This window comes from Megalobrama amblycephala, linkage group LG17 (assembly GCF_018812025.1).
Source record: "Megalobrama amblycephala isolate DHTTF-2021 linkage group LG17, ASM1881202v1, whole genome shotgun sequence".
Taxonomy (NCBI): Eukaryota; Metazoa; Chordata; class Actinopteri; order Cypriniformes; family Xenocyprididae; genus Megalobrama; species Megalobrama amblycephala.
The window spans coordinates 25,407,781-25,434,747 of record NC_063060.1 but is presented as its reverse complement, the minus strand read 5'-3'; the positions used below and the strand labels follow the sequence as shown (position 1 = coordinate 25,434,747).

The following is a 26,967-nucleotide window of genomic DNA, read 5'->3' as shown; positions in this document are numbered from 1 at the left end:
ACCTGTGGACAATCCCATAGGGCCTGTATACCTCAAGCCCGTATCGTGCCTTCTTTGGCCCAGTCTCCACCCAAATGAAAGTATACAACCACCATTTACTGCAAAGTTTTTGGATTCAAGGATGTGATTCATGACATATTATATGCTCAAGTAATGTCAAAGGCTGTAAGTTTCCTGTTACAGTGGTATATATCTGACTTACATTTCTGTAATGTGTCAGATCTGGCCTTAAATTAAAGATAATGCTGGAGGTTTGAGGCTTCTCTGTCTAGACTGGATACTTCAGGAAATGACAAAAATAATTTATGTTGCCTCCTTGAATGTCTGCAAAGAGTCACAGGCAAAACAACAGGCCACACCTCAACAAACTGATTGTAAATATGCATTTTCCATCAGTCTAAAATACTTCTAAAATCTTGTCTGTGCATTATGATTAAACTTGTAATTCCTGTTATGATCATTTAATGTTTGCAAAAAAATAAAAAAATAAATTCAGAATCCAAAAACTGGCCTTTTTAGTAACATATAACCAGCATTTCTTCTAAAAGTAGTCCCTCTACTTTTAGCTCAAATAATGCACTTCACAGCAACAATATAAAAACTAAAAAAATATTGCTGACCCCAAACTTTTGAACAGTAGTGTAGTACCCCCTCAAAAAAGTGGCTTCCCTATAAATTGCCTTGCACCTTGTCCTACGAACATGAGTGATACATCAAATCGTGCAGCTTGTTGAGGAGATTTGAGATATACTTTTCTAAGCAGTCAGACTTATGGGCAAAAAAAATGCCTTACATTGTGAAAAAGTGCCCCAATTATATCAATGTACGAATTTATCATACGTTGGGCTCTTGACCCGAGCAGTAAGCAAGGCCCTTACAACTCACATGGTGCTCTAGGCGAAGCAGCTGCATAGCAACACACCATTCAGAACAACTTAGAAACCACATGGCCAATGGCAATGCCACATGGCAAGCAACCACCACTCTGCAAAAATCTAGTTTTTAATGTAATCTTATAGCCTCATCTAAGGCTTCCACAAAACCAAGGAGGGAAAACAAAGCAAGATGTAGCTGGCGTCCCGATTGTCCAGAACTTTTAGTTTTGTTCCCATGATTTGAAAGATAAATAAATGTGGGGCATTGATAGAGTGAGTGGACATTCACAATAGAAGATAGGCGGAGCCGTCGTGCCTTATTCATACACCTGACATATGACTCCAGCATTTAAACAGCAAGAGGGAGTTTCAGTGTGCTGTGAAAACAAAGCGTCCCTCTTTCTCTTTGGCTGTTTAACCACAGTTTTAGATGGGTTTGTTCACTATTTCAGCACAGGCCCTCTCTGAGGAGCGTGTAAGTGAAGTTGAAGATACTGCAGTATAAAAAGCTGAGTTTCCACTTTATAATAAAGGGCGAGCTAATCTGAGTACGACTGGTAATCTTATCTCTGTGGGAGTCGCATATGTCTAAAAACACACATAAGCTTGCTTTTCTGCACTGTTAAAACTCAGGCTCAGGCTAAACAAAGATGGACACTGTTCCTGTTTTCAAGTTATAACTGGCAGGCATATTTCCAAGTTGGTCACACGAAGGACATGCAGCTGACTGACATTCTTCCTGGGATGGCTGCTTCCCGAGAGAGTGTCTGCCGTGGTTTGAGCTCCATTTCGGATCAGACTGCAGAGAGGAATTCCCTGGGCTGGGAAGTATTGTGAAAGTCCCTGGTCAGGACGACCTCGGAACAAAGGCCACCCAATCCCTGAAACAGGTGGCCCCTTCGGCTGGCCATGAATGAAAGGAACATTTGTGCGAGCCTCTAGAAACTGAACACTTTTCAAAGGGCTCTCTTTTCAAGTTATCGCCTGCTCTCTCTTTCTCTCTCTTTGAGTTTCTGAATATGTACAATGACTTATTTCCAACTAACTGAACCAATATTTTTTTTTTCTTCAAATTAAATTTTTAAGTCTTAGAGAAGCATATCTATCTATCTATATATCTATCTGTCTGTCTGTCTATCTATCCGTCCGTCCGTCCATCTGTCCATCCGACCAACAAACCAACCAACCAACCAACCAACCTTCCTACCTCATTCATATTTTACCTTTTTGGTGAATTGGTGGCTAATTAATGTGCAACAATCTCATTTATACATTTTCGTATGATCTGCTTATGACCCAGTGATCAGGAGTAGGGGTTGTGGGTGGTACTTCATGCTTTCTCATAATCGTACGTTATTCACATTATACAAATTCATAAAAAAATCTTCACCTCGTACATGCAATAGAATAGACACAACTGAATAGATCTCAAGACATGTTTATCCAAAGTGACATACAAACAGTGTTGGGGAAAGTTACTTTTAAAAGTAGTGCATTACAATATTGTGTTACTCCCTAAAAAAGTAACTAATTGCATTACTTAGTTACTTTTTATGAATAGAAAAGTGTTACATTACTTTTGCGTTACTTTTTCTCACCTGGGCTGGGCTTGATTGTTTGTTTATTAATAACAACAAAAAAGTTCTATATTTTGCAAATGTAAAGGCCTTTTCACACCAAAAGTGAAATGAATAAGCCTCAGGCTGAAGGAAAAGCATATTTACACGTGTACAGTAGAGGGCGCAGCTCAAACAAACCTTTCAGCTGTGCTGCCATTCTGGATTAAAAAAGAATAGGGTACAGGAGAAGAAAGTTCAACACCCTTATTTCTAAATCTAATCTAAAGTTAGTTTTGCTTATTATTATGGTTTAATTAGATCATTGAAGGTCAGCAGCAAAGACATTGGTTAATAAAGTGAGATTAAATACATAAAGTATATTTGTGTAATTTAATATAGTTAATTGTTACAGGTTTGCATAAAAATTCTGAGATTGCATTTCACTGTTTTTATTCATTTTGAGGAATACTCAATGTTTTCGTGCAAGTGAGATGAATAAATACGTTCATATTTAGTCTAGAACTACGGTAATCATGTTCACACAGCGCACACAACACCTCTGCTCTTTATTTCTCTCAACATGGAGACAGGAGAGCTGTCAGTCAATAAATATGAAAAAGTAACTTGCGTTACCTATTTGAAAAAGTAACTTAGATATTTTGTTGTAAATTGAAAAAGTAATGTGGTTCTTTACTAGTTACTTGAAAAAGTAATCTGATTACATAACTCAAGTTACTTGTAATGTGTTACCCCCAACACTGCATACAAATGAGAGTAAGACCAAATGTTTGTCATTTCCTGAGGACAAAAATGGTGCAACTATCTGTGTATATATATATATATATATATATATATATATATATATATATATATATATATATATATATATATATATTGATACTTACTTAAGTGTATTGGAATAGCAAAGAGATGATGGATTAACTCTGAGATTGTGAGCATAGCATTCGCTCCTCATGCGTCCGCTTTGTGAGGCACAGTGTGTGCGCAGACATTCCACAGCCACTGCCAATCGCATGCCAAAACTGTCCGACCCCGCTTTGAACTGGGCCAACATGTGACTCCAGTAATCCAGACAAACAGTTGTATTTGCAAGAGAGAGAGAGAGAGAGAGCAAATAATTTTGGGGTTTTGTCCTCAGACAAAAGTATATAAATGTCCAAGATTACAGTTGTCCATATAATGTTGACAGAAGTATAATTGAAAAGTATTTTCTGTTGGTCAAGAATAGAAATTATACCACTGACTGGAGTATCTATACATATTATAAAATATGTCTTTATTACAGAACTCCAGTCCATCTATAAAAACATATATATTCAAATAAATAACAATATTTAGCAGAGTTCAATTATTTAGGTTGGTATGATAAATGTTTTGTGGGAAGAGTAGGATAACACAGACAGTTTCTTGTATTGCCTGGTCAAACTGTGTCACAGAGTGGCATAAACAACAGCACTGTCCTTTTTTTTTTTTTTTTTTTTTTGTGTTTAGAGACAAAACGTCCTAACAAGACGTTCCATCCCACACCATTGCTCCATTTGTTCTAGTAGCATATGACACTAACTAAACAATCAAAGATGGGAGGAGAACACTCATCCTCACGGGTATAGAGTGTGTTTAAGCCCTCATGTTCTTTTTAGGTCTGATCATAACTGTGTTCATAACTTAACATTTGAAGTATTTTGTTGGTACTTCATGACTTTTACTAATCCTATGAGAACTGATTATAACTGATTATAACAATGCATTAGTATGTAGTAAGTGTTTCAGAGACCACAAGTATAAAACAGGAATAAATTGCTGTGAATTTCCACTTGCAAAGATTTCATTTGTGTACACAATTTAGTGGTTCAGTTCTGCCATTTTTTTACATTTTTTTTCAGTATGGATTTATTTTATTGTATTTGTCTGCAATGTGTTTGGGTCCAACTGGCCCCAAACAGTAAACTTGCAATATTGGATAATAACAGTTACATTTCTGAAAGGTCTGACTACCTTTTTGTATGACACTAGATTAAAACTTCAATAATATAAAACATAAAAACATACATTTCATAAAAAAGCTAGCTGTGATGAGAAAAAAATAAAATAAATATGAATATGTGTGAGAAATAAATATAAAATTGTTAATTTTTAAAAATAATGACTTGACAGTGTGATAACAGCTTGTTTGGAGAAGATAGTATTTGTAACAACGCTAATCATTGGCTGAAATTTAAATGTGAAGTGTTAGGAAGAATCTGATTGGATGTAGGTTCCGCCAGCTCGCAAAAGGGTGGCGTTTCCAAGGATTCCAAGTGCGCTCGAGCCTCGATCCAGCGAGTGCCGCGCGCGCGTGTGCGTCGAGTTGGACCGGGGAATAGGAAAACTTTCGTACTGTTTTTATCCATCTAAAACACTCGGGTTGAGGATAGGACACGGACCTACCCTGTTGTTTAGACACTTCTAACGAATTAATGAGCTTTTTGTGCGCAATGGGCGTTTACAGCGTTACATCAGCGCTTTATTCCCAACAGGTAGGTGCTGGCTAGCCATTACAATACCAGTTAGCCTTTACTTTGTTTTGCTAGCTACTTATGCTAACCAGAGCAGAATGTTTTATATATCATTCAAAACACTCAAACTTCACCTAGCACGCGACGTGCTTCACGCGTTTACTCATTAAAATGAAGTTCGACACTTTTAAAGTGTATATAAATACAGTTTGTTGTGTTTGAGTACACGACATCAATTCACGGCAGAAAGTTTCCAGCGCTGTTAGCCGCTCACACAGTTGAGTCTGACCACACCAGATCAAACCTCCCCGCTTACAATCAGATTAGACTCTCTGTCTTGGGTTATCATTTTATTTTAACAGGATTAAACTTGTTTAATCAGCTCGTGTGTTTGATTTCTCATAGTTTGAGCTTTTAATGAAGAAAGGTGAAGACACATGTAACCATGTGGCACAAGGGAAAGACTCGTTTTGCTGGAATAAGCGATTTTTAGGGCGTTTGTGTTGTTGGCCGAAGTCTATTGGCCACTACGGTTACACGGGGTTACTTCAAAACACCTGTCAAAAAGAAACCAGAACAAATCGGAAATCGCGTCAAACTTGTTTATTTATCTGAATGTGTGCAGAGAACCGTGAAATTGATTACAAATGTAATGCAGTCTTGTTTTGAATTGTCAAAAGTGACGTTTCACTTTGAAACATTATAGTAGAATCAAAAGTGTCAAAAATGTAAACATTCACAAGTAAAATATTATTATGAACATATATGTTTCTAAAGGTTTTGTAGTTTAATAAGGTATGCTAAGTATTAATAAGGTGTGTTTTATTTGCTCCCCCAGGGTTTTTTACCCAAACATGTGGAAAACCAAATCCAGTTCCATGTTGAAACTGATTTGAGGAGATTTCTCTAGATGTTGGCTGCAGCTGTGAAATGATGGCAACACATTGGAGGAATTCAGGCGACGAGGATGAGCTGAATTATGCTGGCGCATCTCCGCAATGCGAGGTGAGACCCATGGTTTATCTTACTGGATGCTTGTTAATGGGGCAGACCCCTTGGAGGGCCACAATATGGTGATGGATCATCATCATGACCTGTTGGGTTACCAGCCCAGATCTCTGTCTGTAGGTAGGCTAATACCAATTGTATGTTGATTGAGGTAATCTACCATTCCTAAATATTTCTGACCAATCATAAAGTATTATTTTGCATTATTTTTTTATTAAAAAGTATTTTAAATGAGCCAGTCTCTACAAGTGGTTAAAAAATCCACTTGTGTGCTGCCACAGATTTTTTAAAAATTTTATTCAGAAGACAGTTTGGCATTGTTTTGAATTGTGCAATTTAACATCAGTGAGTGTGCTTTTATCAGTAGCGAGTGACTTCACTTTAGTGATATAGTAAGTGCAGGTCAATAACACTTCCAGTGAAACACCATTCATCAGAACTTCAGAAGTGTATCATAAATGCTGTATGAATGAGATGATTTCAGATAAACAATCAGCTGACTTTCCCACAGAATTTTGTGAGAATATGGGGATGGACTACATTCTTTTTCTTTTTTTTTTCTTTTAATATTAAAAATGTTGTACATTTTAAAGGCAAATGTTTTTAGGAAGGCAAACAATTTTAATCTAATTAATAATAACACATTATTATTATTATCCCTAATACAGTAATATATTACTATTGTAATACAACGGCACTGTAAAATAACTGTAAATTTAAAAATGAATATTTCATAAGTATATTTCTTATTTTACTTTACATTACAGTAGTAAATTTACAATATTTTTTTAACTTCCTCACTTGCAAGAGTTAAACCCTCAAGCTTTTATTTTGCAGGGAGACCTTTAAGTTTCTGACACAACAGTTTTCCAAACATGTCTCATTACAATTCTAGAGAAATTCTGGAATCATCTGAACACAGTGCAGTGCTTCACTTTAAAACATATAGCACAACAGACAATACTTCATTAAATCGCAGCCTTTTGCTATTTGACAAGTGCACTAAGCCATATCGTGATTACGATTTGAGTTTGATTGACAGATGCTTTGCCAAAGCAACACCGAAAAACATAATGTTAAAAGTCTTTTATGTTATTATGAGAAGTGTGTATATTTTTTTTTCTGCTTCATTATGACCATTCAGGTTCTACGTCTACATGATTAATGGGAAACACTATTCTGACTCTATTCTGAACAGAATTCCATTGGAAAATCTCAGCAAAAACATGTTGTTCAGGTCAGAAGATTGAATTAAGTTGTGCTGTTGTGCAGCCTGTTGTTGTTGTGCCACTGACTGGTGTTGAATGCACAAGCTGTGCTGTTGTTTTATCTGAATCTACTCATTTTTCTTGAATGCCAGCTGTAAATTTAATGCCTTACCTCTATTCTCGTATTGAAGAAATTCTCTTTTTCCGTAGTTCTGTTATGTGGTATTATCCATGCATTGTAGCGCTTTGTTTGATGGTTGTATCGCAGAGGTTTTGTTTATAGCCATGTGTGCTAAACCTGTTTTCTAATGTGGGGAGTTTGCATATCAAAAGCAGTCTTTTGTAAGTCCAGACTGGGTTTTGTCTGGAATGGATTTTAGCTTTGGTTAACGCTTTGACTGTTGATGAACTCTGGCCCTGATTACACCTGGTATTAAGATGTGTTTTGGTCAATCAGATCACAATTAGACAAGGGAGAAACATACCCGTTTACATCTGGTATTTTTATAGGTCTCTTCTGTCCACTTTCAACCACTTCTGTCCTGATTTCTTTGAGGGGAGGGTCTATGGGTGGATAAATGTTTGGGTTTTTCAGATCTTTTGGATTTAATGGACAAAATAAGCTCACGCAATTTACACATTGCATGCCCAGAGATGACGGAAAAACATACGGAGAGCAGAAGCTTTTGTTTCTGCTCGGACAGCACAAGACAAACGCTGTGAATGCATGTTAGGAATTAGGAATGGTGAGGTTTTCATCTTTCAACCAAACTTGGGTCTCCAGCCAACAAAGTTTAAATTCCATCTGGCTAGCACATTTCCCATGATGTTTACTAGGGCTGGGACAATACATCGATTCTCGATTCAATGAATCTGGATCGATCCTGATATTTTCTGTCTCAAGTCGATTCTGAGCTTAGTTTTAACAGCAGATGGCGCTCTATGCTAGTTTTTAACCGCACACTCAAATGCTCATGAAGAAGAATGCTGGACAGCGCTCGTGCTTTCGGCTGAGTCATGTAAGTTGTTAAATATACTTGTACTTCAGCTCAGAATGCTTTTATGATGCGAGATTAATGTAAACAAAGCATGCTATGAATGAACACCCTTGTAATTCGCTTCAACATTATTGAACTTTATGAATGATTATTTTAGGTTTAAGTGGTGTGTGTAAAGGAACTGGAAGCAAGCAGAGTACGGGTGTTTCTAAAGCACATAGTGCCATCTGCTGTTAAAAACTAGGCTCAGAATTGATTTGAAAGAGGATCGCGATACATCGGAAAATATCAGAATCGCTTGATTCTTTGTATCGAGAAGTGATGTATTATCCCAGCTAGGGCTGGGCGATATATCGCATGCGATTGTCACGCGCATTTCGTCAGTAAAGCCGGTTCCCTGATGAATCGCCTTCGATAATGAACGTGATATTGCGTAGTTTGTCAGTGAACTACGGCTCTGTCTATTAAATGCCGCTCCATTTGAAAGCAGGTGATGGCGATTTCGCGGTAATCAGGGAACCGGCTTTACTGACGAAATGCGCGTGACAATCACATGCGATATATTGCCCAGCCCTAATCCCAACTAATGTTTACACATTAAGTCAGTAGGTGTAGAGTAGGCGGTCTTTTGTGGCTGTTTGAACACATTCAACCACGAGCGTCTAAACTATGAAAGCAATCCAGTCAAATGCGGGTTTTTTTTACTGCCTCTAGAAGTGAAGTGAAAAAGCTCAAAACTTTTTAGACCTCGTTTACACATGCATTTAGCGTAGTCCACTTGTGAGCCAATCGACCAAAACGCATCTTTATACAAGGTGTGCACAGGGTCTCTGTTGTTGTCCTGCAAACATGATGATTTTATGTGTGAGCATTTTGGCATAAAATGAGTCTGGATTTTTCCACACCTTTTCACAGTCTGGAATTTATTTGTTGTCTATAATTTCTTTGTAGTTCAAGAGAAACATGAAGGACTGTAATCTGTAATCATAAGTGTGTGCAGAAGAAATGAAATTCTTTGGATGCTCTTGAAGGAAATTCCCTGGCAGGCTTTCTCTAGCGAGGAGCATCCGTTTATCTGCGAGTGAGCTGTGGGGGAAGCTTTTCTAAACAGTCTGAACCACACAGTCAGATCGCAGTGCAGCTACAATGCAAACAGCTGGTGCAAAACCCCTTACTTTAAACACATGGTCAATGTGGGGACCATCTGAACGCTGCTGACACTTTAAAAATAGTATGTGCTATACTGCTTTTCCGGTGTAGTTGAGTATTAACTTATGGCTTTGTCATTTCAGTGTGGGTTGTGCTGACTTGGCCTTAAATAGGAAGGTTTGTTTAGTTTTTTCTGTATGTTAGTTAGTAGTAACACTGACTATCTTTTCTCTTGCTCTCAGTTCGAGCCATCTGATGTGGTCTGGATTTTTTTTCCAACCTGGTTGATGATTTGGTTTCACTTTTCTTTTCAATTTGTTTTGCTAAAACACTTTGCAGAAGCAGGGATTTCCCTTTATTAAAAAGTGAAGTGGGCTAAATGGGGAAAAAAGTTAAGTGAGTGTTGGTGGTTTGTGTTGGGTATCGCTGTCCTGCTGTAATATTAGTTCTTTCCCATGAATCAACATTTTTGTGCTCAGTCTGCCGAATCTTTCCACTGGCTTTCTGAATGAAGACCTTTGTATAAACCCCTGTCCACATTCATGGCAGGTTGAAGGTCATCTATTTATAGAATCAGCCGATTTGTGCTCACATTAGCTCTCCCCTTTAATCTAATATTCGGCACGGTCTCTGTTTCTCTGCTGAAATGGAGTCAGGGGACGGATGTGTCTTTTCTGCCAGTGGTAGGTTTGTCTTCATTGTTTCCAACTGAGTGATGAGGAAAGGAAACCTGTTGCCTGCATGTTGATTAGATGACCCAAGCATTTAATGTGTGAATAGGCAGGTTTAAGTCAGTTTTTTTGCTTGGTTCTTGTTCTGTGGCTCAGCTGAACTCATTTTGTTGGAAGAGAAAAATGTAGAGTTCCACATTTTCACTGGTTTTTGATTAGTAACTTTTTTTCTCTGTTAAGTTTTATACTCAAGTGACTAATGTTAAGAGTCCATGGTGTAAATAATATTAGCTCATCGTACTTGGTCTGCAGCAGTATGTTACCATTTTCAAAGTTTTAAAGGTCATTATGCAAAGCTTTGCAATTAGAGATGCACCAATGTATCGGCCAACAATCGGTATCGGCTGATAAAAGCTATTATTATCACTATTGGCCATCGGCCAATTGTTTAAAAACTGCGCATACATACTGTGTGTGTAGAAAATCAGTTTTGTGTTGAATTTTAATGCATTAACAGTTTAAAAATAGTGACGTTAAAGCAGGCTTTTTGACCCCAGGGTTGCCAGGTCTGCAATATATATATATTTTTTTCCTACATCAAATATTATTTGTAGCTCCTCCCATCCAATAATTGCAAAAAACTTTTGTGTTTTCAGGTTCAAATTTTCAGGTTTCAAATTATGTCCATTTTATCATGAAATTCAAACAAGAAATGCCGTTTTGACGCTCTTAAATGTGACATGTCAGATCGCTGTAACGCCTCAGTTCAGGCAAGTGCAAGTCTTTTCTTCCTCTTCAGTACAGGTTATCTCTCAAAACATGCATGAACATCAAAGGTATGATGAAAGATATAGTACAACTTACCGGAATGTATCACGTCTCATGTAATCACTTTATTTACTGTTAATTATATGTTTGTGTAAATTTGCCATGAAGACAACAAGTGCTTTTAAAAACTACCTTATGTGATACTAAGTTTTATACAAACATTTCAGTTTTTATTTGAGTGTAATTATGATTATATCTGAAAATAAACATCAGCTGAATATAATACCTCGGTTGTAACCTTTAGGCCGTGTGTCCACCAGTGCATTTTTTCCAGCTGCTAGCATACTTTTTCAGTTGTTTTCAATGGGAACGCCGCATTTTTTTAAATGCCAGGAGCATAACGAGGTGCTGAGTGTCTTTTTTACGCTCAAGCGCTGAGAGCTCGCCGTTTTTTACTGGTCGCCTCGAGTTGAAGAATGTACAACTTTGAGTAAAACGCTACGCTCATCACTGTCACTTTTTAGCCAGCCGTCCAATCAGATTGGAGGAGGGGCGGGACAAATACAATACCGGCCAACTGTCACAACATTCTTGCTGTACAATGACATTAACAAGCAAAGAACAGAAAAAAAGAGTTGCCAGACACAGGATTGTGTATTGCGATTTAAGTGGTTTGCAGTGAATCTCGGTCTGTTTCTCATACAGATCTATTGTAAGGCAGTAGACTTGTACTGTCCTTTTGGATCCTGTTCATGTGGCATAGAAAAGATGCTTCAGCTTAGTGGTTCATAAAATATCTGTTATTTTAAAAGGCATCACCCCGTTGTTATATTGTTGACACAATTTTTTTGTAAAATGCATTTTGGGTAGATTAGGTTGGGTAGAGTTGGTCTCTAACTATTTTTTGTAAATGATGTTTTAGTGCTCAAGGCATTTCTTGATTTTTTTTTTTTTTTTCTTTTTTTTTTTTTTTTTTTCTGGTTGACCACAGTTTCCTCACTGAATAAAGAGACACTGACTAATTGGTTGACTAATGCTTCCTCCTGCTACTTCACTGGTGAATAAATAACTCTTTACAGATCTTATTTCTATGTAGGGATGGGCGATGTGACAAAAAAACTAATTTCATGATATGAGATTTTTATTTCACGATGATATATATCACAAATATTGTTATTTTGTCTTATTTTGTCTTAAAACAAGATAATCGACATAAAGCAATTATTGTGCCGCTGCTGCATTCTGTCCAGCACACCTTTCTCTGCTTCGCAGCAGTGCGCTTTCATTCCTTCCTAAGCCAAAGTTAACATCCAAATCAGATGAATAAGTGAGTGTTGTAAAATGCAGTCTACTGTTGCTTAACCGTGTGACGTGCTTGATATTAAACAGTGATATTTAAAGTGCATTAAGATACTGTTCCCTAGGTGGCTTTCTGTACGCACTGTCCGAGGCGGGGCGGAATGCACATAAGCAAAGTGTATACTGTGGGCTTCAGATACCTGACTAAACAGTCAAATAGCCTACACACAAAATGCCATTTTGGTGAGTATCCTCGTAAACATTGTCATTATGTCTTAAGTGAATGAAAACAGTTGAGAAAGAAAACCCGTGTCTAACCGTATATTGGATCCGTGCAGTAGAAACCTGCACTCCTGCAGGACCCAACGCAACAGAGTGCGGCGCGGGACAACATTTGATGAGTACGTGGGGGTGCGGGCAGTAAGATGCTCGTGTGCAGGTTGCGGGAGAATAAAATGATTCGCGGGACTCCGCAAATAAGAATTATCTAAATAGTGCTGCATGATTAATTGTATTTTAATCGCTATAACGAAATCTGCATCTCGATTGATTACAAATAATCGTCACAATATTGGCCCGCTCGTTATTTATCCTGAAAATGTTTTTTCTTTGGGATTTGTTATCTTTCATTGGTAACAAGCCTCCACTAGCAGTCATGCTTGTGGTTGCCATATGCAAAGAGCTCAAAATCCCCCAAATAGTGCTTTTACCTTTAAAACATATACTGTCTTCCCGGTGTTTTACTTAATCTGTGCAATCTGGCAACTCTGTGCACACGCTCCCTCTAAATGCGGAAGAAGTGCTGATGATCTGAAAACAAACGTGCGCTGGAGTTTAGCGATCTCCACAGCGAAATTCAGTGAAAGTGTCATATAGCTAGTCATTGTTTCTTCACAAGCCACTTGTACTATTTGTGTGACTAAATCTGCCATGATCAAACCTTCAGCGATGAATTTCAACAAATGCGACATGGATCTCTACCTTACTGTTTGCAGTATAAATGCACTTTTGCAACCTATGTGACAATTCAATCGTGTGTGACAATTATGTTCCTAAGGTTTTACCAGTTTTCATATGATAATCAGTTAAAATGATAGCCACTGGGACCTTCTAAAATGCTTAACATGAAAAAGCTTAATGTGAAAAAGCTTAAAGTGGCTTAATTTACTAAGACGGTGACATTAAAAGACCAAACTTAGTAAGCACTACAGAAAAATTGGTTTGCAGAATTTGATCTTTTAATATCACTTAGCAGACTACATTAAGTGACGTTAATCTTTTTCTTTATAACGGTTTTCTATGGGAGGAAAATACGTATAATTAAATGCATTGCGTTCCTATTCTGGGCTCATCTGCTTTGCTGTACATAGTATGGTTTATTAGTATGATGTTTACAGAGTTTGGTCTTTTAATATCACTGTCTTAGTACATTAAGCCATGCTAAGCATTTTCTATGGGAGGAAAATGCTTAACATGAAATTAAACACGTTGCGTTCAAATTCTGGGCTCAACTGCTTTTCTGTGCATAGTATGGTTTATTAGTATGATGTTTACTGAGTTTGGTCTGTTAATATCACTGTCTTAGTAAATTAAGCCACGTTAAGCATTTTAGAATGTCCCTAGCCAAGGATAGATTTTTATACATCAGAGCATTGTTCTTTGCTTTACGAATTTGCAGGGCAATCTGGATCTGTGGTTTGTCTCATTTGCAAACGAATTGTGTTGCTTTAGAAATCTAATGTGAATACAGATTACAAAGCACTCATCAAAACCATGTGTTTTGTATTCATTTACCATCTAACGAAGTTATCATATTAGGTTAAATGAAGTCGGTGTGCCACCTACAGTCCTTTTGGGTGAAGTGTAGGTTGGTAAAGAACGTGCAAAACCGCCATAACTACATTACCCTTTTTGATAGAATAATCGCGATTAATAACCGTGATTATAATTTTGAGCAAAATAATCGTGATTATCAGTTTAACTACTATTGTGCAGATAAAATATCTAAAAACTAATAAATTGTTATTCATATATTGCACAAAGGCAACAAGAACAACAAATATAAAATTAAAACCATTTACAGTCGCAAAGCGAGATTCTATTTATAACGTGTTTGCAGTGTTCAGCAATATAGCCAATCACAGACATATCTGTTGATTTCTGAGACGCAATGGCCAATCAGGTGTTTGTTAGGCGTTTTGAGTGGTGAGAGGATTCTGAGTTTTTATGCAGTGCTGAAATTTGCACGCTCACAAATCCTATTATTATAACACATGAAGTGTAGACATTATGAAAGATTCATTGTTTATATATTCATTGTTATAACAGAGCTTTGTGAGATGGCAGTGAACTGAGATATCAGCTTTTTAGTCATTATAAATGGAGCACTCTCGTGCATTCTGCCATACCAAACCATGCACGCAGCAGCTTGCTTTTCTGTTAAAACTAACTGTGGTTTGTTAATGTTGATGCTTTAATAACAAATATTTTATCGGGAGCATTTATGCTGGGTTGTTGTGGTGACACATAACTTTATTTCATGTGCATTTCATAGATGTACTTGACAATTTATATAGGCTACTTTTATGCAGAATTTTACGGGCCAGAGCGGGACAGAATCCTGCGGGAGTGGGCGTGGGGCTGAAAAATCTGTCCCACGCAGGTCTCTACTATGCAGGTCTCTACCATGCAGCTCTTAAAGTGACAGTTGCTCTTTAAAGCTGTTTTGTTGTTTGATTTACATTAATGACATACAGTGGCACGTATTTATAGGATGCTGTCATTTTAAGACCTAATGCGCAGATTTACTTTGGGTGTGAGCGGCCGTGCCTACAGATAACATGCGAGTAGGGGTGTCCTCGACTACGGATTTACATAGTCGAATCCGATTCGAATCTGATTGCCTATATTCGACTGATAGTCGAATCATAAAAGGTGGGGGGGGTTCACTAGAAAAACAGCAGTCCACTAGAGAGTGCGCACGGACTTTGAAAGGTTCGTACGCACTGAACTGTGCACGAGATGGAGCGGGACACGGAAAATGAAGTAAGGCCTGGCTATAGTCTTAAGACAACTTTTATTTTCTTTCACACACAGCACAGAGAAACCTCTTTCTATAAACCGACCAAACTGCCTGTCAAGTGATAGACGAAACTGACAATGATTTCATCTTTTTTAAACAAATGAAAGGCAATGTGGATAAACATTCACAGCCACGATGAACAGAACACTCTCAAAGATATAGAAGAAAATAAATAAAAACATTTTGTATCAATAAACTTTAAAATATATATATTAATAACTGCAGAAAGGCCACACTGCAGATAGATATACATTTCATATGTCGGCAAATCAAATTACATCGGCTAAATTGCCTGTGCGAGCTTTAACTAATCTACAGCGCAACATTGATGCACCAAAAAAAATTAAATAAATAAATAAATAATTTAATTAAAAAAATTAAAAAATTTTAATCAAACATTAATTTACAAAATTGAATTAGAACACAATATACCGTTCTAATAAATGAAAATAGCCTACTTAAAAAAATGAAATATGATCAAGTCAAACTACAAAATGCCTGAAGTGCAGGGAACATATATTCAAAACACAAGCCAGTTAAATTAGATAACCCAGAGTGATCAATAAATAAATTAAAATTAAAGAAATTATTAAAATAACGAAAGTATAGCTAGAATTGTCAACTTGTCTTTTTAACTGCAGAGGCAATAAATGCTAAACTGGAGTGGCAGTCTTTTTAGCTAAACATTCACAGCATCCAAAAATCAAATTACAAGCAGCTGAAATAGTTTGAAATCACTTGTAGCTACCCTACCTGATTGAGAGAAAAATCCAGTCTTTCACGCGATCTGCCTGTGTCCGTTTGAGTCTTTTCAAATAGCGCGCTATAGTCAGCTCGTTGGCCGGCAGAAGCGCTCCGCAGTGTTTGTTGTTGTTGAGTTGTATAGGACATGAGCAGTTGGCACAACTTGCATCATACGTTTTTTTGATCATCTTTTACCATTTCAAAGTGCATCCAATTGTACACTTTATCCCAGACATTGTTGATTTAATCCCTGCTGTAAAGATGCTCATCTGCCGGTCACGGATCATGGAAGTGAAACTTAAATCGGTCACAGGTTGGATTTATTCACGCACATTAAAAAATATTTATTAAAAGCTTCTTTCTTTTCACATTTTTATTTATAGTATTAACATAATAGGCTGTATATTAACCTATTGGGAAAGAACCGGTATGTCTATGTAAAATCAAATATTAAGCGCCCCGATATCTCTTCTCATAACACCTCTGCGACGATTCGACTGTGAGATTGGTAGTCGAATCAGGCTCCTCCTATCGAAGATTCGAATCGTCGACTATTCAGGGTCACCCCTACATGCGAGTAACAAATTGAGCTCTCTTTCGCCTCTTGCGCTGGAATGGTTTAAAATTGCTTGAATGTGTAAATTGGCAAGAAAAAATGTGTGCAAATGATAAACTTTGATGCTTAGCAAAAAAAAACACGAATCACATGCGTGCTGAACAATGGGACCTGGTTTGTACGGATCACAGATCAGCTGCAATCTGTTGCGCCTCTAATTACAAGATTGTCTATGACATTGACCGAAGTTCATTGTCTAATAGGTTTTGTTTGAAATAATGTTTTGCAATAATCATTAGGTACACGATCAACTAGTAGAAATTTTGGACTATTGTCTCTATCGTGGTTACGTGATTCGCCGTCAAAAAAGCTGATCATTTGAATGCGTTTTTAGGCTTGAAATTGTTCAGTCACAATACACAGTGAAAGACCAATCATTTCGGTATATGCATGTGCTGTCTGAGAGACTGTTTCTGAGCCCTGTGAGAGATGCGTGCACATGAAGCCACTGCTCACACAGCTGTTGAGTCTTGAACTGAGTTGATTTGAGAGAGCGCATTTGAAACGGTAAGCTATATTAAATCAGTGCATTCGGTCTTAAAGAAACAGCAGCCTGTTGTCTGCTGCTGTCTGTGTCATTTAATTTTAATCAAACAATCTCATTGCTCTTGACTGAATCACTTTTGTAACTTTTAATAAGTATAAATGGATATTTAATTTATACAGTGAAGACTATACATTTTTTTTTTTTTTTTTTTTTGAACATTTGATTACTTTATAGAGTTTATATAGTATTTCTATATTGGCTTGGTGCTTGAAGTTTTTCAGGTATGTCTTATTATTTTGTGTCTTTGTCCTATGGTAGTTTTTTTTTTTTTTTTTTTTGGTCCTATTGCTTATAATTAGTTTCTTTGTTTATATTTTCATTTTTTTTCTCTGACTGTTTACTTGACTTCAGTGAGCTTGAAAGGTGTTTTTTTTTTTTTTAACTTATGTTAGGCTGGTATCTGTTTTTTTTGTGATATTGAAATTGGTGATGAGATTTATGAAATTCTAGTGGTATCTTTGATGGCAACATTGTTTAAAGAAAAAAATTACTATAACGTGATATTATCGTGAAATAACATTACTCATATCGTGATAAAATTTTGGTCATATCGTCCTCCCCTAGATACACCTTAAAGGATGAAAGTATAATAGTATGGAGCAGAAATATGCACATGGTAGTAAGAGGCAGAAATGTATTGGTTGTAGCATTCCTAGCTTTTGGCCCTTTTCCTGTTTTTCAGCCCTGTTACTGATCGTCATATGATTAACTCCTGGGCCAGAAGGGAAAATAGATTCTCAATTCAATAGAAAAAGACAAATTGATTTCAGACACTGCTCTGCCTTAAAAGAACAGCATACCAGAGTCCAGACATGCTTAGTTCAGTTAGAGGTTATTCATTTAGGATGAATAATCACTGACCCATGTATGATTCAACATAGGAAAGGTATACAATGTAAAAAGTATACTTTTACTATATATTGCTACAGTAAACAGTTTAAAGTGGTGCAAGCATGTCAGAAAATCTGTTTGGAGTTTTCTGAGTGGTTATCATTGCTGATGTCACCCAGTCTCTTGTTTCAGGCCCATAGGTGCTGCTTGTAGTCATGTTTGTCCTATGGATGCACCTATTGTGCAGCGTGGCCAGCTGAACACAGTACTACTATCATGACATGACAATAATGCATAATATCTGAAGGGACACGTCATTTTGTTCACCTTCTTTAGTTGTCTGTGTGTATATCAGCCTGGGGAACTTGGAGCTTATCTAGTTGTTGCTTTCTAATAAACGATTCCAATTTCTGATGCAAGCCCAGCTACCATTCACACACCTTTGGGAGTGCAACACATTGTCCAGGTGCATCTGTGCACATCATGAATTATTTACAGGTTTACTGCACAACCTGAAAGAACTGCTGCTCCATACTCATCTAGAACAAAAGGATGGTGTTTGTAAAGGGAGTATCACAGATATGTGCAGTATTGGTGCTTTGCTTTTTTTTTGTCTGTATAATGTGGCTTGGATTTATAACTGGCATTTTATACTACTTTATTTTTTAATGTTTATAAATGAATGTATGCAGTCAGGTAGGGCTGGAATGACAGATCAACGGAATCGACAATGTTTATTACGTAATACCCATCGCAAATCGAAATTGCTATTTGGCTTAGTGCGATTATGGCATCGCAAAGGCTGCAATTTTTTTTTTAATTATATAAATATGTACACAGCATGTTAGTGAAGAGCTGCTCTGTGATCAGTAGTAAAAGACGCTCCGAGAGCACTGCATTAGAAAAAGCAACACACGACAAATATACAAACTTTCCGAACATGAGAAGCCTCTATGAACTTCTTTTCTAACAAAAGACAACATTTAATGTGTTTTTACTTCAAACTCACTTCATAACATCAGTTGAATGAAATAGCATTTTGATTAGCATTGGATTATAAATATACTTTATTATTACGGAAATACCCGAGAAGGCTTGAAGAAAACATATAAACCATATATTGTTGTAGTCATCTGTTTATTTTATTCATGTTTAATCTATCAAAGCGTTTCTACCTTATTTTTTTTCAGTCACAGCGATGGCATGATGCCCATTGGTGATTTCTTGGAACAGCGTTTGTTATATTGCATATATTTGCAATATAACATTTGCAGAGTATTTGGAGTATCTGCTCAAGGGCGCCCTCCGACGTCCAGTATGAAACACATGTTTAGCGCCAAATAAAGCTCACTCAATCCTATTCAGGGTAAAAATAGAAAAAATAATTCCTCTCTAAAGAACTTTGAGGGGAACATATAATCAATATGTTTTCTCCAGCGTAAATAAGTGTACAGGGGTTTTTTTCCACAGTGGATGCATAAGAGGCATGTAGTTCATATTAAATACATGGAGTCCATTTTTGATTTTGCATACCTCCCAACAAAGATAAAGAAATGGAGACAGATTTTTATCATAATATTTGATAATAAATCCTTAGACCTTTCTAATAATTTATAGACATACTTTTTGCATGTTAACAGGTAACCCCACATTTTGTCATACTATTTGTCATAGTTTTAAATATTATTTTCTAATTATTTTAGTTATATTTATAATTAAATACTAATGCTAAATACTTTAATAATGAAAGTTATTACAACATTAATATTTCTTATTTGGTTTAATATTTTTATTTAGCAATAATGATAATAATAATAATATATAAAAAAAATAATTAGTCAAAATAATATATTAGCACACAATTTCGGGCCAAATTGTGCAGCCCTACAAACAAGCAAAACAAGCCTGGTATTGTTTATAATTTTTTTTTTTCTTCATTTGTTTTATAAAATCGCATTTTAAATTGCAAATCGCAATTTTAACTAGAAAAATCGCAATTAGATTAGGGCTGGGCGATATGGCTGAAAACTGTATCACGATATCATTGTTTCATATCGGTCGATATCGATAATTATTTATATTTTTTATAACCCATTTAAAATAAGGACCAGGAGAAAAATGTATTACATTTAAACATTTTTATTTTAAACTTAACCTTCCTCTGATCATAATCCCCTCAGTTATTAAGACAGAAATGTCAACAATCATGGAAAACTCAAATAATTAAAATGTAAACATAAGTCTAAAGTAGGCATTTTGCGGGACAGTCCCAAAATTAGGAGCTTTGTCCCGCAAGACTTAAGTAGTGTCCCGCATTTCATTTATGTCAATTTTTTTTTTTCATCCCTGAAATTACAATACCACAGTAAGAAATATAATAAAAATTGTGAGCATTTAAAAATCTATTTTTGCAGCCGTCATATTCTAGCTGTGAAAATAACCAACGCAATCATAGAGAGAGGTTTTCCCGCTGATGACAACTGAATGGACAGGCAAAGCGCAGACCTCATCAAAGTCAGTAAATACAAACACCAGCAAGGATTTCATCTTCCATACTGAATAAGAACCTCAAGAGCTGCTCAAAGCTGCCCAAATCGATGATTTAAAGCATGTAATCATCCATCTTGATGCTAAATATTTCCAACGAACGGCGGCGATCAAGCGCCACACACGGAAATGGTCGAGCACCTACAGAAAAACGAGATATTCTCCATTTGTTTTAACCAATACAAAATTGCGAAATTCAGACACGACTTTCTTCTCACGTTAATATTTCATTTAATGCGGGTTCTATGGCGTTATTATATTGAAAAATGTCGAGAGCGCATCAAATGCGCGAGCAATCTCTCTCACAGGCGGATTCCCTTGCACAAAACTGGACGCGCGCGCACGCTCAAACTTTTGTCCAGCGAGTGCCTTTGTTAATGCAACCATACTTGCTTCGCAACCTCTGTTTTCTTCCGACGAAGAATAAAAAATATTGAACGTTTTATCGAACACATTTTTTATTGATATTGATCACGTGTCTATCGCGATACATATCGTTATCGTTTTATCGCCCAGCCCTAAATTCGATTTTTTTTTTCTCCAAATCGTGCAGCCATTGAAGTAAATCATGCTTAACACTAATCACCGTAACTTATTGCCAGAATATACACCGTGTTCTCTAGGGCTGGGTATCGATACAGATGTCCCGATTTCGATTCACAAGATCTCGATTCAATTCTTGATTTGATTTTTCGATTCGATTTAATGATTTAATATTCATTGGCCCCACCACACAAAAAAAGAATAAAATAGTTATTGTTTTTGTTGTTTTTGACCCATGTATCCCTGTATTGCAATAAATAAGGTTATGACACCAACATTTTAGATACCAGTGAAATTTAACAATTCTCAATTCCAATTTCGATACCACAGCTCCAAACGGGAGCGTTTGAAAGCAGGTGTCTCAGTTTCGTCTATCAGCGGATATATTAGGGATCCGCTGATAGACACTTTCAAACGCTCCCGTGTAAGCGCTCTGTGAAGAGCGTCAAAGATGTCTATTTACAACATGGTCTTGAAGTGTTGGTCATTGTAGCCAATCACAGACATATATGTTGAGCACGTGAACACTATGGCCAATCAGAGGTGTTTAAGAATCCATTCAACAGCACTCAAAACACTAGAGGGAAACGCATCCAAAGCGCATTCTTGGAAAGCTGTGTTTTAGACCGCGTGCAAATACTGAATTGAGTTCTTTCACTTTTTCTAATTCTCAAATTCTATCAAAATGCCCATTTTGGCGAGTATCCTTGTAAACAGTCAGTTATGTCTTAAATGATCGTAAACAGTTGAGAAATAAAATGTTTGTGTACCAGTATATTGGATCTGTGCAGTTCTTGGTGACAGCAGCCTAATATTCCTGTAGCGCTGCTGTCTGTGTTTTAATGTTACTCAAACGTCAAAACACAAAAAATCGCTCACTACTCTTGACTAAATAACTTTCATAACTCTAAGGATTAATGCATATTTAATTTATACAATGAAGAATATATATTACTTGTGATTACTTAATTTCTGTACCTGAAAACTACTGTTAAGATATGGACACTCCAAACTGACACCAACGAACTAGCACAGATGACAGCCGACTGTGTTGTCGCATCTCCTGCGTCAGGACAAAAAAGCTGCACTTTGAGAGGACTACAGCCAACTGTCGGCTAGCATGTGCGTTCTGTGCCTGTGTGTAAAGCGGACAACTGTCTATTTCTCCAGATATATTCGTCATTCAAAAGGGAAACAAACACTGCATGCTGCAGATGCACAAACTATAATGAAAGCAGCGTGTGCTTACCGTTTTGAATATCATTCATGCTGATCACTTATTCGGCTCATGTTGATATTAAAATATTCGCACAGGAACACTCAGGTAAGATGACATAAAATTATTACAGCCTTCTGTCTGTACCATCTTGAATTCTTTGCTGTCTGTTTTGCTATTATTCCCGTTCCGTTCACTAAACTAAACAGCCGATCAGAGTTCTCTCTCTTATTGACGGCCCAGCACAGATTCTACATGCTAAGTAGGCCCCCAAAAAATCAGACGACGTCCGACTAGAGGCGGCGTTGAGAAACACACCAAAAAAACTAAGTCGACGATGCTCACAAATGGTTGGTGTGTCCCGAGCTTTAGACCTACTTGTTTATTTTATATGCGTCTTTGTTCTGTTGTATTTATGTTGGCTTGTTGAATCTTAAATGGATCCAATCCATGTTCAGTAGATATTTTTTTTTGATGTTGCAGTAATAAACTAGCTAGTATACCGTAATGTGTGCATTTTTGAACTTTGCTAATTTAAAACTTGATCAAAACACTAATCTATTTTAATGACAAAAGTTCCAATAAAAGAGCAAATGACACACTTCGGTATTGGAATTGGCCAATAGTTTGTTAAAATCTGTATCATATCAGCCAAATATATAGGGCTGCACGATTTGGGGAAAATGTCATATTGCGATTATTGAGGTCAATATTGCGATTGCGATTTGCGATAGCGATATAATAAACAAATAGTATCATGAGTCATCTTGCTTGGTTCTCAATGAAAATACACACACAGATTACTGATAATGCTGAAATGTGTATTTCTCAACTCAAACTAGCAACAACAGCAAACAAATGCACAGCGTTTTCAAATTAAAATATTTTTATGAAATTAAATAACATCTTTGCATTACTGCAAACTTGTTATAATCCCATTTAAGATATTTGTTTCTTTACTAATCTGTAGTGGTTCAATGGATCACAAAACTCACGGTTCGGATCACATCACGGTTATGACGTCACAGATCGGATCATACTTCGGATCAGCACAAAAAAAAAAAAAAAAAATTGGATGGGGGTAACTTAACTTTGCATTTATTACTTAGCCCACTTAAACTATTCTGATACCACAGCATAAACTACTAGCCTAAATAATACATTATTAAAGGCAAGTGAACAGACTGTAAAAAGAACAAATACTGTACACCAATTACAAGCATAGATAAATACTACATAAAGTCTAGCTAAGGTCTAACTGTAGTATTAATTTTGATGCACAGAAATGTAATAATTAAATGTTAAATGACACTGTTCATTGTAATTTAATATAGATTAATCTTTGTTAAAGCTGTGTTTTGTTGTTTGATTTACATGCCAGACAACAGCAGGTATATTTATAGGTTGCTGTCACTTTAAGAGTAAGACATGCACGCACACATCAGACAGATATACATCCGAATTCTCACCTCGTTCAATTAAGACATAACTGAATGTGTTTACATGAATACTAGCTGAGAGGGGTATTTTGACTGACATAATGCGTGTATGTGACCATCCAAGTGCACTGAGGACGCGAAAGAGAAATCAATTTGGAGTTCGCGAGCTATAACGCGCCTCTCTCTCTCTGTGCGCGCGAGCCTTGTATGTATGTGCGTCATGTGCGCACCGATAACAGCGCTGCGTGCGATACCGAATTAAATCCTCTTTCCTCTTCAACCACTACTAATCTGGGTTTATAATCTTATAGCCAAAATATCGCCATATAACAGAGGTAGCGTTTTTTCTTGCCACCAGTTCAGTGACCGTTTCCTCCGCATCCATCTTTACCCGTTCTCTGCGCTGCACACCGGAAAAGTCATGACCATGCGCGCCACACATGCCACTGCCTAAACTGAAACTGACTGGTCTTCTTTTTATTAGCGGTGTATAAAATGGGCAAACAGCTCTCAGATAATGGGTTGTTGTGTCCACACATGTATTTATTTATTTATTTATTTATTTATTAACTTATTATTATTTTATTTCATAAAATCGCAGCATTTTGCGTCATATAATCACACAAGCTTGACATCGCGATTGCGATTGCGATATGATTAATCGTGCAGCTCTTATATATATATATATATATATATATATATATATATATATATATATATATATATATATATATATATATATATATATATATATATATATTCTTCCTATCATAAATTGTATCATTGATATTGTTTATCACCTCTAATATTTTCATTGGTTAGTCTAATATTTTCATTCTCTCTGGAAATTGTTGTCTAATATATGTGGTTGATCAAAGCACTTATGCGTCGGTGGTTTGGAGGGGCATGTCTGTTAGGCATGAGTGGCATGACTCTGTTTGTTACATAAACAGTCCAATAAGATGTGGAGAGGAGCCGGACCAGGGAGACACAAACATATACACCTACAGACACAATAGGGCTTTTCACACTTGAAATAGTTAATCCTGGGTCATTCTAAACCCCTGGTAAACAGAATCCTGGCTTTTCCTATTATACGTAGAAATGACTGTTTAAACATTGCGCGGTGTTTCCGTGACTGCCCAAAGCACATGAATATAAGGCACAAGATTGGTTGTCGGTCGCTAAGCATCTAGTTGTAACATTCTACAAGTTTGGCGCTGTAATGTGGAGTTAACGCCGCAAAAGCGGTTCTGACCCTGCTCCAAAGCAGGGTTTCTTGCTAACCCCACATTTAAATTACAAGCGTGAAACTCTCCTTTACCCAGGGTTAAAAGGAGTGTTTAGAATGACAATAACCCGGGGATTTCACAGTGTAAAAAAACCCTAATGTGATTTCTCCATTCCCAGCTGATCCAACTGTCATGAAGATATTTAGTATTAGGCCTATGTTATGCAAAAAGGACAGCAGAAAGGTTTTTTATACACATGATAATTTGTTCTCTGATGTTTTCCAAATCCATTTTTAAAGCATTTTATGAAAACAAATAATAAAAAATTTCCACTGCACATTAAAGGAATAGTTCACCCAAAAATTCATTTAGAAAAGTAATTTACTTTATGCAGGGCTGGGCAGTTTGACGACATGTATATCATAGCAATGATATAAAGTGCCTATAGCTAGAGATTTTGCTATATTGTTTATGTCTTGGTATATGAATATATTTGCATAGCACAGTTCCACTAGTAGTTATTGACACTTTACAGTGATATAGTCCAAGATTCAAGAAATTAAATTGATCATATCATAAAATAAGTTTTTGGTCATATCACCCACCCCTAAACTTATTCTAAATCCATATGTCAAGCTCTAAGGAGGACAAAAAACAAAAAAAAAAAAAAACATCATGTCATTTATTATATCCATAGCCAGAAGATGTGTATCAATGTCGTTTACATTTCACATCATTAGCCACTTACCACCATCAGCCCGAACCGTTCTTATTGCTTAACCATTCCATTATGTGCCGATCCGGCCCAGCCGGTACAGTTTTCCAATGTGGGGCTGATAACGGAGCTCTTTGGAATATAATACAAATGCCTCAGTCGTTGCCTTGGTAACGCAAGAGTTTACATGCAGTATGACATGTAAATAGCAACCATGTTATGGAGGATGATCAGATATTTCTTTTAATTTTATTATTAACTTGTGTTTACTTTGCTCAAAGAGTGCGCTGGGCCAGCTACAGAGAAACTGGTAGCCAGGCAACAGACAAGTGTGACCAATCCTGAGAGAAAAATGTCACTACATGCTTTGAAGTGGCCAGAGGTTTTGGAATATAGTGCACAAGTCAGGTGGACTACCTCTATTAATTTTTGGTGTTTCTGTCATCTTTCTATTCTGTTCATGTTGTGGTCATCATTAATTGACCTAGTCTCAATGTTACTCCAGCCTTTTGATAACATCAACTCACTTAAATATAAGGCTGCACGATATATCGTTTTTAGCATTGATATCGCAATGTGCGCATCTGTGTTAGTCACATTGGAGCATATGCGAAGTCAAGTTTAGGGATTGTAGTTAAGTGATCCTTACAGACCAGACACCACGGTTCAAAATGCATGTAATTCTCAGATTAATTGCAGTTTAATCATCATAGAGTGAAAGTTTGCATTATCATTTGCACGTGTTTTAGGTCCTGTCAGGTTAGACATTCAAGTGATTTTAAACCATTTGAGTGCACAAAGACATGAAGGAGAACTTGCACAGTTTTCTGTGCAAGCAGCACGCACAGAATTCTGTTCTCTTTCTCATCTATTTGTGCTTGAACCGACACACACACAAAATTGTCAAGATGCCCATCTCTGTGAGTATCCTCATAAACATGGTCGCTTATGGCTTACGTGAACAAACAATTGAGACAGAAAATGGGTGCGTATCATTATATTGGATCTGTGTATTTCCATCCAACTGACAGCAACCTAATATACCTGCTGCTGTCAGTCCTTAATGTTAATTAAACAACAAAATACAAAGAAAAACTTTTTTTTTAGCTTTAACAAAGATTAATTATATTTAATTTATACATTGAAGACTATGTAGTTTTATTTTACATTTGATTATTCAATTTCTGTACCTGAATACTGTTAGACTTAAAAACATAGGCTAAAGCTCTGTTTATTTCATTTGTACTTTTTTCTTTTGTATTTATCAATGCTTGTATTTTGTTTATTCTCTATGCGTATTCACTTTCCTTCAAAATCACCCCAATTATTCTAGAATTATTAATTGTTTCCAAATAGAGCTAATTATCTGGTGAAACGGTTTTCACATCACAATATATATCACAG

General features: G+C 36.6%; 1 protein-coding gene across 1 annotated transcript in view; it reads left to right on the top strand.

Moving 5' to 3' along the window:
• The first annotated feature begins 4,743 nt into the window (after positions 1–4,743).
• arhgap21b (Rho GTPase activating protein 21b) overlaps positions 4,744–26,967 on the top strand; it is a 79,983-nt gene continuing 57,759 nt past the window's right edge. Inside the window, exons 1-2 of the mRNA XM_048163107.1 lie at positions 4,744–4,971; positions 5,789–5,955. Coding sequence (XP_048019064.1) covers positions 5,881–5,955 — 75 coding nt within the window. The 5' untranslated portion in view covers positions 4,744–4,971; positions 5,789–5,880. The remainder of the gene's footprint in view (positions 4,972–5,788; positions 5,956–26,967) is intronic.